The sequence below is a fragment of the Sparus aurata genome, chromosome 3 (genome assembly GCF_900880675.1).
Source record: "Sparus aurata chromosome 3, fSpaAur1.1, whole genome shotgun sequence".
Lineage (NCBI taxonomy): Eukaryota > Metazoa > Chordata > Actinopteri > Spariformes > Sparidae > Sparus > Sparus aurata.
This window is the reverse complement of record NC_044189.1, coordinates 13383996-13399869: the sequence shown is the minus strand read 5'-3', so window position 1 is coordinate 13399869 and position 15874 is coordinate 13383996. Positions and strand designations below refer to the sequence as shown.

General features: G+C 42.0%; 1 protein-coding gene across 9 annotated transcripts in view; it reads right to left on the bottom strand.

Annotated features, from left to right (window-relative positions):
* The window catches only part of csmd3b (CUB and Sushi multiple domains 3b), a 376450-nt gene that overhangs the window by 284663 nt on the left and 75913 nt on the right, over positions 1–15874 (bottom strand). For 7 of the 9 annotated variants that reach the window (XM_030411810.1, XM_030411811.1, XM_030411812.1 and 4 more), the window contains exon 3: positions 10597–10819. In XM_030411810.1, the coding sequence (XP_030267670.1) occupies positions 10597–10819 (223 nt within the window). Of the gene's footprint in view, positions 1–950; positions 1111–1668; positions 1987–10596; positions 10820–15874 lie in introns of those variants that run through there. The other 2 variants (XM_030411817.1, XM_030411818.1) reach the window with 2 other exon arrangements.

The following is a 15874-nucleotide window of genomic DNA, read 5'->3' as shown; positions in this document are numbered from 1 at the left end:
AAAGGGGACAAAGAAAATGCAAACGTGATTTTCAATATTTGGTTTCTAAGCTAACGAGCAGGCCTAAAAGACATAAAGTTAATGCCAAACTATAAAGACATTTTCCAGACAGACATAAAGATTGGTGTTACAGTCGATTTGCAAAAATACACAGTAGTCATAAAATACGCTTCGTGCCTATGTGCTCCGTTGAGCTCAGCGAGCAGAGAAAAATATACTCTTACCTGGTCGTATAAGTATGCTCAGACTGCCTATTCAATGGGTGTATAAGTACATTATGTTGTCTGATTCGTTTAGAGAGCTTGACAGTGTGAGCATAGAGGGGGGGAAAAGCATGTCATGCCAAATGTGTGGGAGTCAGTTTTGAGAGACAATACTCAAACGCTATTCAATTGCCTGATTCACCATGTCATGATGCCTTTATTTTGGCTCCATCGATATAACTGAAATGTGCAACAATCATAATAACAACAAAAGACAGAATAATGGTAATTTCGGACCAGTTGCACACAGCATCCAGTGAGCGGCAGCATTGCTTTAGACCCCTTTCAAGTCAGACATTCTGACTCTCGCTTTTTTATTAAGCATCCATGTAAAGCATGCCGGGAAGTGGGCATGCATGATACCAGAGCCCTAGAACTTGCTAAACCTTAATGGAATGCAGCCATCATTAATGTTATATATTCCAATTGTGCTTTTCCTGCTTTGACAAGTTAACATGTCTGCTGTGAAAAGGGTCTAAAGCTGTTTAACCTAATGACCAGTACTACAAGAGAAGAAATGTTGGCAATATGGTGGGATATGAGTCACATTGAACAGCGCAATGCCTCTCTGTCCAGTGTAGAGCAACAGAAAGCAGGCTGCCAGGGCCCTGTCCAGTCTCTTTGCACTTTCAACCCTCTTACAGTCCTGCTTTCCTCCTGTGTAACCTCAGCCAATCTCTCACTGACCTGTCTAAAGACCGATGCCCCTGTGTCAGCTCCTCCAGCAGCTCCTCCACCAGCCCCTCGGGACGCCCAGCTCCTCTCATCACGGGGCTGTGTCTGTGGCACCTGACAAAATAAGCTTCCTCGCTCTTGCTGTTTACCCCCTTTCCCTGTCTTTCTAGAACTGTGACAAGAATTCAACAAAGTCACATTGCCATATCAGCAAGAAACAAATATCTAGTATATTGAAGTTTCTGTCAATATTACAGCAGCAAATGTGCTTTAAGAATCAAATTAGTTCAATTAGTTTTAAACTAGTTTAAAATTCTGGAGAGAGATTCAGATAGCCAGCTAGAATAGCTTGAGCTAACACATTAAAACAGAGAGTTCGGTGCAATAGGTTTCAGCAGTTTCCAAATGCTAGCTATCAGTTTCGCATTTTAAAATTTGGAATGATTCACTATAATAAACACACACTCAAATTGACTCTGGCTAAACTGCAGAGAGGCCTGGTTAGTTTACCGATTGCAACTACACTGTTATTGAGCATTAATTTTCCCAAGCAGTTTACTTTAACCATAACTATAGCTCTTATTCAATACAAACATAGTCAGCATGGAAAACACCTTCAAACAAGAAATTTTCAATGACACACAGTTTTAACGTCCAAACCTTGTGGCTCATATCTTTTCCCTTTCTTTTAAATCACCTCATAACCAAGAAATACACACAAATTACAAACCTTCGTACCCCAGGGTTTTTGCAGTGTTTCAGTTGACACCAATAATGGCGCGCATGCTGGAGCTCCTACAGAAATCCACTCCTGATTGGCAGCTGGCGATGCTAACCGCTGGCGATGCTAACCGCTAACAACAGTCCCTTCACAGTCTACAGTTTGCGCCAGTAACGAGGCCTCACTTCCTAAACTTCAAAACTTCAAAAATGAGCAAACACTCGCTTAAACTCCCGGCTGATAACGGTAATAATAATATTTTTTCATAAAGTTATTTATAAAGTATTGATAAAGGGCTTTGCTTGTCTTGCTTTTCCTCTCGCTTTCCCACCAGTCCCGCCCCCTCTAACAATCAGACAGGTTAATCCCCAATCCAATCTAACTGACAAAATGATTGACACCTGCCTAAACAAATCATAACCCGGAGAAGAGAACCCTGAGGCGTTCAGAGGCCTTTCAAAACATAGGACATTTTGGCATCATTCGCCACATTTACCATACAAACATTAACAGCAGCAATACATGTATAGGGCCACATCAGAACACTTTACCAACTGAAATAAATGTAATAAACCCACATGTTAAAAATTAGCAGGGCGCTACATTTAATTGTGTAAGTCTGTTATTATGTTTCTCCGAGAGTGCTAAGCACTTTGGTGCAGTTTTTTCTATAATTTAAAAATTGGGCATGCATCTACACAAACCTACTTTAACCTTAGTAAAAGGTTTAAAAGCAGATTTGCGTGCTAAAAACAAATATAGCCACTGGATGGAATGGACAGGTTGACAGATTGCATTGATTAAATATTCATACGGGGACCTGACAAACCGTCAAGAACTGTTTTTGGGAACCTGACTTTGCAGTATCCTGCTAAAGCACGCACATATAAAGACAGTAGGCACAATGTGACTAAAGATGAATGAGTCTGAATACAGGAACACTAGAAAATCAGCTCTTAGGCAGCTTATAATTGATTTTCCCAATTCACCTGAATGTAGCATTAATGACGTAAGGATGAGAAGGGTTTACACTTGGACAGAGGGTGCTGAAGAAAGAAACCCAAATGAAGGTAATAATACAGTAACTCAGAAGAAACGTAGTGTAGAATGTATGATGGCAGTGGAAATCATGACAATTGGAGCCATTACATCATAGTAATCCAGTGTCAATTTGCATCTACCCACAATTTTCACTCTTTTTATCATTAGTTTCATCATATTCTTAGAGCCTGTGCCTCTCACTTTACTAAACCTTCTGTAAAATAAGACTGCTTGTGCCCTGGATGTGTGAAATGATTTCATTCTCTTGCCCTGCCTTGACTTTTATTTGGTTTGAAATGCAGAAATGTGGGTTTTTGCAAATACCTCCTCATCGAGCCATTTCCCCCTTGTTCTACATTTTTAAATAAGACCAGATTTTCAGGTCTGGGTGGGAAGGTTGGTGTTATTCACAAATGAGTCTAAATGAAGTGTTTCAGTAAGTGGTGCATTCAAAGTCTTTGAATTGCTCTCAATTATTCTTCTGAGACACTCCCTTGTTTTCCGTGGACTGATTCATCATACTCCAAAACCCCATTTCGACATTATTCGAGAATTCTGTGGCCTACTTTCTATTGCAATTCCAAAAAAAAAAAAAAAAAAAAAAAAGATGCCTTTTGATTTTATTGTGCGTGTTGATGGAAATGATTAATTAGCATTTGAGCTTTTGTCAAAGCTTTTGACTGTCAGCGAGTCCCGCACACTATTCGGATCAAATCCTCAATCTGGTCATTTCCAATTTTAATCCTGAAAGTCTGTCAAAGAAATATGTGTGCTGTTTCTGCCATCATTTAGCATTTGCATTTCATCCATCTACCCATCCGCCGCCCCAAAAACTCTCAGACGCTCTCTTGGCGCTCACACATTATTAATTATCAGACAGCTGCTGTTAAATTCTCCGAAGTCTACTTGTTGTCCCACTCACGTCTTTCTACTCCAACAGTTTAAGTGGCTGCGACCTCGCCAGGCTTTTTCGCATTTAGCATGACAAAACATCGGTGAGTGACGGGAAGCCAGTCATTTCAAATGGCGGCGTGTGACGCGGGAAGACAGCGGCCGCAACGACCACAGTGACAGGATGAAAGCAACTCAAGCGGGTGAGGTAAAGCGGAGCAAAGTAGGACTTTATGCACACTTTCAACAAACCAGACAAAAAGCGCTTGTCTGTCAGTCGCACAAGAATGGACAGCAGTGATTCAACTATTTATGAATATGTTTACCACCCATTAAACTGCATTGATTAGCAAAAACACTGAAATCTATCGACATCGCCCACTATTTGAGGTTATTTAAGTATAAATTAAAGCTGCTGTAAGAATAATCACCTTGACATTCTTATGGGCTGCTTTAAGAACCAGCATTTTGTAATAAATGAAAAAAACGCATAACCCGAAAGGATAACCACAAGCTGAAGAGCCAACAACATGGTGTGACAAACAGCCAATGAAGACAATTAGCAGACTTAATTTCAAAATGTCAGACTGTCTGTTTGAGGGCCTCTCAGGATAAATCGAGCACACCTCAGGAGGCTCCAATATAACTCAAAATTATTGCACAGTCTGCCTCTCTGTCACCCATTTTTTCCTTTTTTCTTCCTCATCTCTCTCGGTGACTCCATCCTGACTGTTAATAAATATGTGAATATGCATGGAGACACAATAACGGATGGTTTATTGGATTATCCTCATGCCCAGGCAGCCATAAAAGCAAAGAGTGTTCAATCCTCAAGCTGGCATAAACTCGCAGGGATGTCAATGACTTCAAATTACATATGCGCTGACATCACACTGTGATCGTAAGCCTGGACAATGTTAGCAATAACACTGCTACTCTGTGGTCCATGCAAACAGCATACCTTAGAAAAAAGAACAAAACAGGTCTTAAATCACAGTTGAATTACACTTTTGATCCTTCCTTTCTTCCATGAAGTCACAGAAAACAGAGAAATACACAAACACATTTCTCTTGTAAATACAGCTGTACTGATTATTTAATGAAGAAGGAAATGTAATTACATTCATCCTGTGCAACCAAAACAGTTAAAAGGTTGAAAAAACAACATCAAGCTGAAGACGAAGGGCGTGGATAAAAATCCAGATATGACTACAGCATCGTAGAGGTGCAACACCTGTTCTCCAAACAATGAGGGCATATCTAGCCTATCGCCAGAGCAGCTACACTGCTATCTGTATTCTGTTTATGACTACAGCTACTGTTAGCTTGTTAGCAAAGTTAGAAGTGCAGCTAGCTGGGAGTTGGAGTTTACGCCGCTAGCACTTTTGAGTGGTGGGAATTAAGAGTTTGATAGGGCGCAGGGCTATCTGGTTAGCATTTTTCAATGTTTTAAACTAAAACTTTTACATATTGTCCCTGTAAGAGCCTGCTTAGCCGCTATCAACCAAACAGTACCAAGAAAATAGAAAGATCTGCAAAACACTAGATTAAGTTTCATGTGTTGTTTTGTTTGCTTATAAAAAGTGTCATATTATATACGTGCATGGAGAGTGCTGTGTGGTTAAGGTTGTATAAAGGGTAGGTAAACAAAGCTACTTTGTCAAGGTGGGGGGTGGGGGTCATTTTGATGGGGAAAAAAGGCAACAAGTCAGTTCTGCCATCTGAAAAGTTAGGGTTAACTTCTCCATGGATTTTTGTCAATGGACATAAACCTTATCCTGCAAAATCATCCAATATGGACATAACACATACAGTGCAGTGTCAAAATTAAGCAAATATGTCTTGGGTTCGGTACAGTAATGAAAGAAAACGAATCTCAACACAACTCCTATATTTCTTCATTTTTGCTTTGATAACGTTGAAGGCAGGTTGGACCAGTCGTGTACAAGAGTGATTATGAGATCAACCAAGATCACAATCACTTAGATTATCCATTTAGTTTAATGAGAAACTATCTTTCATTTAATAGTTCTGTCGCCCTGATTAAAACATTTCTATCAATTTAATTAAGGAGACTCTCCCAGGGAGAGCTAGAGTGCAGTGCAAATTGTTCGTGCAATTACGTTTATTTGCTAATTTCTTCCAGGTATTCCCAATTTTGCGGTTAAGTAGCCGCATGGGGTACCTTGCTTTTTTTGGAATTAATTCAGTTTAATAATGTTACCAAATTTAAAAGCAGCACTGACATGAGAACTCCAGAGAAAGCAAGCCTTTTGGAGGGCACAGAAATTCCCATTAAGCCCGCTTTAACCCAGTTGTCACTGACCAAAAAGCAAAACGAGAAGTGCAAGCAATTTGTAATTTATGGTCCCATACAATATTAATGTGTTTTAAATGTTGGGATCACAGGGTGGGTGTGTGTGTGAGTGTGTTTGTGCATCCTAGCTTTCAAAAGTCCGCAAGCACAAGACCAGCTCTATTAATCATATCTGTTTGTTGCGCTGACATCATAAAGAGGGTGGACGGGTGAGAGGAGACCCTCCCAAAGTTCAGAACAGTCTGTTTGTTCCAGTCAATTATGCCAACTCCCCTCTCAGAGGCCTTAACAAATGTGTGTGTGTGAGTGTGTCTGTGTGTGTGTGTGTGAGTGTGTCTGTGTGTGTGTGTGTGGTGTGTGTGTGTGTGTGTGTGTGTGTGTGTGTGTGTGGGGGGGGGGGGGGGGGGGGGGGGGGGGGGGGGTAGGATGGAGAGGAATTACTTCACAGCACTCGAATCTGTGTTTAACACGAGAGTCGGTTAATAACATGATTCAACCACACGCCAGACGAACGTTTTTTCACACAAGTGGTCGCCCGCTGAGCCGTAGACATTCCCAGACCGGAACGTGGGGCTCCAGAACACGCAGCAATCAAGGGGTGGTGCTCTCAGCTCGTTATGGAAACCTACCATTGGAAAATCGCTTTTAAATGTTGATTAATGCGTCTGAGGTGAGGCTCGTCAAGTTGATGCTGATTTGAGGGCGAGTGGAGCCGCCTTCAAGGTTGAAAATTGGTAAAAAAAATAAATAAAAAAAAAAACCACACACAAAATTTGGCATCATTGGGTGCAGAGCTGTCATGCACTGTTTTCTCTATCAGGATCGGTATGTGTCTGGCGTCTGCGTATCATACGGCGCACACAGACACATACATGCCTGTGTGCTCCACGTTAATCACTCTCCCCATAATTACCATTTTCTTGTTAATGGATTGGACCTTTTAATCACCATCTTGCCCTGTGTCCATGGCATGTGTGTTTTCATGTGCGTGTGTGTGACAGAAAGAGAGAGAGAAGGAAAGAGGAAAATGGATAGAGAGAACAAGACGGCAGAGGTAATTTGGCTTAACTAGCGGACGGGGGGGATCTAACTATGCAGACCATAAATCTTCCACGCATACACACACACAAGCTGACACGCGGGCACACACACACGCACATGCAACATTGCACACATGAATGCCCAATGGCGCGCACACTCAAACAGCATAACCCTTTCCTGTTATCTCAGATAAGCAGGAAATCATAATCAACCAATGAGAGCGTAGAGGGCATCTTTCACTATCTGTTTGTGCTTTGTCTCCTTTTCCCCTGCAAAAGTGGAGGGAAACATTAAATGTCACACCCATTCCATTCTATTCTATTCTATTCTATTTTATTCTTCCATTTTGCTCCCTTGTTTAATTAATGCTGTATGGCAATTTGAGCAATAAAAGCCACCGGATTGTCTGCGAGCTGATTAGAAATTATGCCCGTTGAACCAAAGGAACATGGTTCATTCCCCGGCGGCATGAGAATTGCTTTTCAGCAACCGACCAAGTATCAAGAGGAGGACTCATTTCATCTCTCTATGATCCAAGTCCTTTATCCTCGACTGAACCAAACCGGATTTCCTTGGCTCGCACCACGTCAGGGGAAGTTGCCTCTTTGCACGTCTTACGTAATCAAAGAAAATCCATTTCTAACTTTAGCCGGAAACCCATCGATGTTGGGAGCTCCTGTCTGATGTCGACAACGCAATTCAGGCAAACAAAAAGGTATCCTGAGGTGATGGCGTGTTTTGTATGCACACTTTCTTGCAGATTTTGTGTCTCCAGCCAAAATGGACATCAAGACAGAGAGCTCTTAAATTTTTTATTTTTTTTTTTTATCGCTGAATGTTCTCCAATAAATAGGCAACAACAAATGGCGCTAACAATTGGGGGGGGGGGTAAATAGATAGATCAACTTCCTGAAACGAAGCCTCACCCGCTGTGAATCGATGAGGACCAAAACACAAACACATAATTCTCTTATGTGAAATAACGAAATGAAGGAGAGTCACGTAAAACAGTTGAATCACCTATGGATTTCAACCCCGTATATAGAGGAAGCTGACTGAGAAAAGTGGCTTTCAGTCTCCCTTTCAAGTGTTTGCGTTGGCGTGTGACCCGCCAGTGAACTTGTTTGTGTCTAACCATGCTGTTGTTCGCATCTCTTGGGCACAGGGCTGGCATCCTTTTCGGTTGTTGTTTTTTTTTTGTTTTTTTTTTTTCTTTTGTTGGTCGGATCTGTTCCATTAACAGAGCCTCTTCTGTGCATCTGTGCATCCCTCGTCAAACTGGCCAAGGCTGCTGTTTGTATAAAGTGCTGAAGAGGAGCCACCAGAAGAGCCTCTTGTCTGAAGCTTTTCTCGTTATCAGGTAGGATACTCTTGCTTCCCAAAAGTTAGTTCCAGGTGGGTGCTCCCATCCGCAGCATCCAAAATGGAATCAGGCCTCATTCACGCAAGTTTCTGTTTCTCTTGGTTTTGTGTTGCTTTGTGAGCAAGACAGAGAAGCTTGATTCAAGGATCCGTGTTCGGAAAAACTCAGCTATGACTGATGCTCCTATGGTTGATAAAACATGATAAAGTGCTCTTTAGGGTGCCCTCCCAGTGGAAAAAAACGTGGTAAACTGCCATTTAGGGTGCACTTCTCGTGGAGAAAACATGGCAGAGTGCCCCCGAGGTACCCTTCCTGTAAAGAAAAGGTCGTAAGGTACCCTCTAGGGTGCCCTTCCAGTGGAGTGATGAGGTGAACTCTTTTCGCTTTAAATAAATCAAGAGTTTCTGCCCGCTGGTGCCCCCGTCCCTCAAAAATCACAAGTCCGCCACTGTCTGGGATCAAATACAACAGCTAATCAGCAGTACATCGAGCAAAATATTGCTTTTGTTCACAGAGTTAACATATAACAGTCTAACACATTAACAGCCTAACATATTGGTAGTCATGCTTGGTCTCGGCCGGGAAGGAGAAGGAATCCTCGCACGGGTGGATGTGTTAGTGCAGCTTTTATAAGCTTTATGAAAAAACATCTTGCGTCCAATTTTTGGTTCTTCAAATTAAATTGTTTGACAAGAACAAATTGTTCTTACTCCTCTCGTAAAAGTCACGCAACAAATTACGAGTCTAAGAGCCGCTACTGTGCAAATAAACGAGGCAAACGTGGACCTGGTGGTCGAACATGTTTGCTTTTTTTAATGACTGGCCTTTTAATCATTTAGCTCCCGCAGTTTCCCTCCTTGTCTGACACATTTTTACTTCATTTCTTAAAATGGTGAGTGCCTGGATTCTCAAAACCGTTCTTCACCTCGATAAAACCACAGCTCTGTTCAGATCGAGAGTAACGGGGGAGTCGACAAGGTCTTTCTTTGTCAACCGACATCGTGTGCAACGACGTCTGTCAAAGCTTTAGTGTCAACCTCATCGCCATCTGTGTTTAGCCATGAGAAAATCAAACATTTCAATAGATGGCACTCTCACATTTCACAGTTGATTTAATAACTTAATAATAATATAATCGCGGGGATGAAGTCTCAGACAGATGTTATTAGGCACTATTGATTGGCTGATAAAATCATAAGGCAAGGAGAGTCTAATAGCTTATCTGAAATGACTTCTTTTCTGGGGTATTGGCTGGCTTTTTTTTTTTTTCTCTTTGCAATCATAGCTCAGTGAAATTGTTCAATAACTAAAGGGAAACCACAATGTCACTGATCGAGCCTCGGCAATTTGCGTACTGTTGCTACACAGAGACATTTGTTCCCTCTGTGGTGATCTCATAATAAAGCTCAAGAGAATCCAATCCAGCGCTGACACCACCTCGCCTCTATTTGTTGAAATGACAAACGCAGATGCTCTTTCAAAAACACATGTACATTCCAATTAATGGATTTATAGCGAAACTGAAAATATGAGCTCCAGTCCTTTCCGCGCTCAGTTTCCCATTTAAATTCACGATCCCTAATATTCCATCATGTAAACACATTAGCTGATTAAAGCTCAGCGTTAATTGGCAAAAACACAAAGGAGCACCTTTTCATAGCTTCAGCCTAAAGAAGTGAAAACTGGCTGCACATCAATGGTGACCCAATAATAAACACCGGGCTATATGCCATTACAGGTGTTCGTGTTGTGTTTGAAGTGCCGCATTTTCAGGGAGATCAGAGAAGGTTGAACATGAATAATTTGCTTAATAAAGTGTGTAAAATACAGTTTTAATTTGTCTTCAGAAACAGGCCACCGCCATTACAGTATGCGGGCGAGTGAGACTTTTGTGTCGTGTAATGAATAGCGATCTATTCTGATCCAAATCGTTTTTCTTTCCCTCTCCTGTGTTTAGGACTTGAGAACAACAAAAAAAAGGTTTTGCCAGGATGGTCTTTCTAAGTTCTCCAAGGAAAACTTCTTTTTTTCATACATGGATCCAAGTGAAAACAATTTCTTCAAGAGAAAAATACATTTCAGCTAATTATTTATTTTTTTTTTCTCCATGTGTGAAACCAAGTGAATTATTTTGAATCCTTCTCGCCTGATAATGTATTTATTTTGAACACAAGAGAGAAATTAATTGAGATCGGACTGAGAAAAGGCTTCACCAGAAACAAAATAAATAAATAAATAAACATGCTCTCACAAAAAAAATATTCTTAGAAAAACCTGGTCCTACCTGGTCCTGAAGTTAGCTGGATGCGGGTGTCCGTCATAAAGGGACAGGAAGTCATATTCTTCTTCAATGGCGAACGATAAGAACATGAGCTGGATTCTACTTCCTTCCTCCCCGACAATGACCCAGGTGCAGTTCGCCCCGTTGGGGTAGCCATAGGGAAAGCCTGGCGATTCTATACTGCCGTTTCGGCCTTTCAGTGTGCCGCCACATGTGTAGATGAAACCTAAAGTGGAGAAAAGAGAGAACAGTTCATTTATCTCTGCAAAGTTTTGTTTACCTTCACAGCGAGAAAAAAAATGAATGGTGGCAAATAACAGCTGCTGTGTTGTAAACACAAGGATAAAGAGGCAAAATGAACAAAAAAGGAAAGAGGGAAAGAGACATTTCTTTTATTGTTTAGAGTCTAAGGCACGCTGGTGGCACACACCATGTGTGTTCGACAAGAAGACACTTTGATTGCACATGGACGCAACTGCATCTGTGTGTGTGTTTCGCTCTGCATGGAGTTAGCATTAAGTCAGTGTGTGTTGAGCAGTGTGTGCTGTGTCTGAGAGCCGGCTTGGTTTTTGAGCTTTGACAGACGCTGAGTAACAACTGCAGGGTGCACTCATACAACAAGAAACACGAGCACACAGGCAGTATTGGTGACAAAAGTCCAAACATGAACGCACGCTGCTACTCTATATCCATCAGAACCCAAAGGCAAAAGACAATTACTATCTACAAACAACAATAAATGGAGTTAATGGTGCTAATCTGTTGGCCCAGCCCTGTATTGGTGGCTCACTATTCATCATTTCTTTCCCAGGTAACAGTCGGGTACTGAAGCAAACCATCGCCTCACATCCACATAGGAACAAGCCACAAGTCGGCATGAGAGACACTAAGTAGGTCAGCCTGGGTCTGATATAACCTGGTTCTTTGATGCTGATATATGCTCGCATATTGATGGAGTATAGGGCCAAAACTGTTGAATCATGTATTTATCGGAAAAAGTCTTATAGCTCCATGAAACTGCAATGCTGCGAGTAAAACATAATCTATTCCCTCCCCACGGCGAGGGTGCAGGGTACGGTCTGTTTCAGAGAAGCACTCCAGTAGCTGATATCCGCTTTCAGCACGGGGTGCTTGAACCCAGGTCCCCTGACTGAAGGGGAAACTCAGTAGCCACTGAGCTATCGTTCCACTTGACTAAATAGGTGAAATCAGCGAGCAACCAAAGCGGTACTCTTGGATTGGGCCCATGTGTTTTATTAAAGATCCAAAAACCTGGCTATGACATGTCAAAATGCAGGGCGATGACAGCTCTGACGTCAGCTTTAACGATGCTTTTAATCGTGATGTACAAGCATCAGAAGTGGACGGCATAAACATCTGCACTCACTGTCTCCAGTCAGGTGAGAGCACAGCTGACACAAATGCAAAAAAACCAAACATTTGTGTACACGCCATGCAGCATCAACGACAGCTAATGATTTCTTCAGGGAGGGAGAGGATAAAAACGAGATCTTAATGAGCTACTACAGGCCCCTCATTATGGCTCTTTGTATGTGTTAGGAGGCTGGTACTGTAGGAGGAGGAGACAAGAGATGAGAGTATAGGAGGAGAGGAGTAGATGCGAAATTAACAGCTAAATCAACAGCAGCAGTCATTATGAGAGTGTTCTCTCCACCGTTCCCTGTAACGATGACATTACTTTCAAAATGCTAAGACCTCAGAGTGCGATATCACATTAAACCTTCGTCTAAAGTTTGTTTAAAGTCAGTATAGAGGTGGAAATCGACCATCTGTCTAACCCATATTCAGAACGAATAGGCGGCAAATGTACATGCAATAACTGTTAACTGCCGCTGGCTGTAGCTGCCATTAGCTGGTTAGCTCAGTTAGCAGTGCAGCCAGGGGTCCTGATCGGGAGCTCGGAGCACCGGGGGATGTGCTGGGCTAGCTGGCTAGCATGTTAACCTCAGTAGATATCTCTGTAACACACACGTCATAATGTCGAACAGATATTAGTTAAAGGGGCACTGTGTAGCGGTGGAGATAATTTGAAACTTTAACTTTTAGAATTTTAATGTCTACAGTATTATGATTAGATAGTATTAATGAGGCAAAGGTCCCAAGAACACTGTTTGGAGCGAGAGAGGTGGCGGGGTCCGCCACATATAAACAGTAACAGAATGAAACTGTGCTCTCCTTTAAGGTAAGTTTGTCAATTCAGATTATCCAGTAATGAAAATGAGGAGAGTTGGTTTACATAGCTTGTTTAAGCATATAAAAAAGAACGCTCTCTTCTGATTAAAATGTCTTCTCCAGAACTGCATAGCACACCTTTAATATTTGAATTGTTTCAACTAAAGGTTCAGCTGTGTGTTTATTGATCGCTGATGAGTACTAACTTAAAACAGCTGATACCCCATCAATGGAACTACGCGTATGTGTCCAAATGTACAATATTTTCATTTTTACCTGATACTGTCATAGTTTGGATTTTTTTGGAGGTGGATGAGAGGAGCGTATACGTTTCATCCTTTGCACTTCCTGTTACCGGCTGCTTGTACTGATAAATTAGAAGTGAAGCTAATTCGGCTGCTCTACTCATTCCAATTCTCTCCGGGCTACAGAGCCTGCTAAATGCCTAAATTGTAAAATGTAAATGTAATTGATCTCCTTGGACTTTACGGTTCACATCAGGATCATTATTTCCCCCCTTTGATCTTAATGATCCTTTTATATCAAACACAACCACAGGTGCTAGATGAAAACCTTGGCGCGTCCAGGAGTGGAGTCGCACCACAGCATTTTTTTTTTTGGCTGCGCTCTATTGATCCCCCGGTGGAGAAACTCTTCACTTCTTCCACTCCACGGGGGAGACAGTTTGCAGAGTCAGCTTACAGAGCAGAAACCCTCGGCGCTGGAAGGGATTTAGGATCAGCCTGCTCAAGGACACTACAACAGAGTAGAAACCTGCTGTTAGATTGGGCTTGATCTTGTGTCGTTCTTACTGGGAGATGGGGTTGCAAATCACTATCCCTCTGAGCCTGTTGATATATTTCAACTCCCGGGTTCGGCTCGGCTCGATGCGCCGCAGCTCCAGTATATTATTCCAGATTAAAAGAACGTGTTTAATTGAATACTGCTGCTACTGTATGTTTTAAGTCCTTGAACTCCTAGGCCTTAATTGATCTCCTCTGAGTGCAAAGCCCAAATCAGGATGATCATCCCCCCTGCCTTTCATGTTTATGAGCCTCGTTATTTACCGTGGCAGTCAGGGCCAGGGGGACAGCGGGCCGAATCCCGCTGGATGCTTTTCCAACCAATTATCCGGGACGGAAACCCCAACCAAAAAACTGTGTGTGTGTGTCTGTCCGTGTGTGCCGGCATGTGTTTGTCCAACCCTCATTTACCCAGACAATTCCAAGACCATCACAGTGACAGATTTAATGACCAATGGCAGTCAGGGCTGCAATTAAGGGCCGGTATCTCTGTCCTTTCACAACCAATCAGAGCTGAGATGTTGAGGAACTGGAAGGGACAAGCAGAGCCATATGAGAGCGCGCGCGCACACACACACACACACACACACACACACACACACACACAAACACACACACAGACCTACCAAACTAAGTCATATCTATATATACTACAAGTGACACTCACAAAATACACACATCCATATTACTTTTTCTTTGTTTCAGAAAACAAAGGGGCTGGTGATTCCGTCGCCTGCCTCTCCTGCTTCTTCTACCGCAGAAAAATAAGGATCGTGCACAGCAAGAAATCAAACTTATTGAGCGGCCATTTTGGCTCGGTTCAAAAAGGGAGGGCTCCGCGTGTCTCTCAACAGAAATCAAATGTGATGATCAAAGTCCAACAGGATTGACACTTCCACAAAGCAGCGGTTCACCTGAGGACAGCGAATATTCAGAGTAACAGAGACAAAGGCGAACTTATCAGAACCCTCGATCTAATCTGTTTATTTTTTTTAATTAAGCTCTTTGTGATGTAACAAACACCACATGTCCGAGATAACGCTCAACCTTTGAATAAAACCACTGATGTTTTGAACGGCGGTTCATTGACTATGATAAGCATGGAGTCAAATTTATAAAGCATCGCCCACCATGAAGATATAGAGCCTTTGAGATGTTATCTAAAGTTGAAGCCCAGGTTATTTGATTCTCCAAATGATTTGTTTTATGCGTCTGACTGAATGGACCGAAAACAAATGGGAAATAAATAACGCTGTCATTTTCGAGCGTATATGCGAATGTGTTTGACGACAACTTGGAATTAAGTTTTTTAGTATGTGCACGATGTTATACTTTCCTTGGATTTTCATTTTCTTTAAGTAATGAGCAAGTAATCTTGTTTTCCTCTGTCGGCAGGAAAAACCATGCACTGGAACAGAATGATGCACCACTTCCGACAGCCAGATACACAGACTGACTGACGCATATGTGACTGGAATCAAGATTTCGTAACCCCCGGTCTGTTGACATGCACAGAGGTTATGAGGACAAGATTCAGGATAAAGCTCACAATGGAACCTTATTAGGGGAGAACGATGAATTGCTCTGCCAGAAGAAAGACAGGAAGTCACACAAAGGCCTTATTATATCACATGTTGCAGCGGAGAGGCTACAAATTGTGAATAATATCAAGTGCAATTGGGACTTATTAAGAGTAATGATGCACTAAGTGAGGTGTTCACTGAACTCCCAGGGGTGCATTTTACTTATGCGCCTACCATTGGACGAGTTAGGATTTGCTTAAAAGCTCCAAAGCAAGACACGCGGCTTTGAGGACCCAGGGGCAATATTCCGTTAAAAAATGGTAACTATGGTGGGAATATGGTGAAAACAACATTTTTGAACAACAAAAAGCTATGCCAGCTGTTATTTACAGGCTTGAGCGCTCTTGTGAATTTTGCATGCAGTCAATCAAACTACGAGAAGGTTGATGGACAGGATATCTAAATGGTTCACACAGTGAGTCTTGCTTTTTTTTTTTTTGTCCATGCGAGGCCCGAGCTGACTGACTCTCATGGGGATGATCCTACATGAAAGTGTCGACAGGTGGTAAGAGGTCATACCTTTAAATATCTATATGGTATGAGATGTGGATGATTTAGTCATTCCTTTTTGTAACATTGTCAGGAATCAACTTTAAGAGCTTATCCATCTTTGTTTTTAGTTTGGACATGTGATGATCAGGATGCAAGCCCACAGAGAATCCCAATTTTTGAAGCAGTCTTCCTATTATTTTAGCCTTTTTC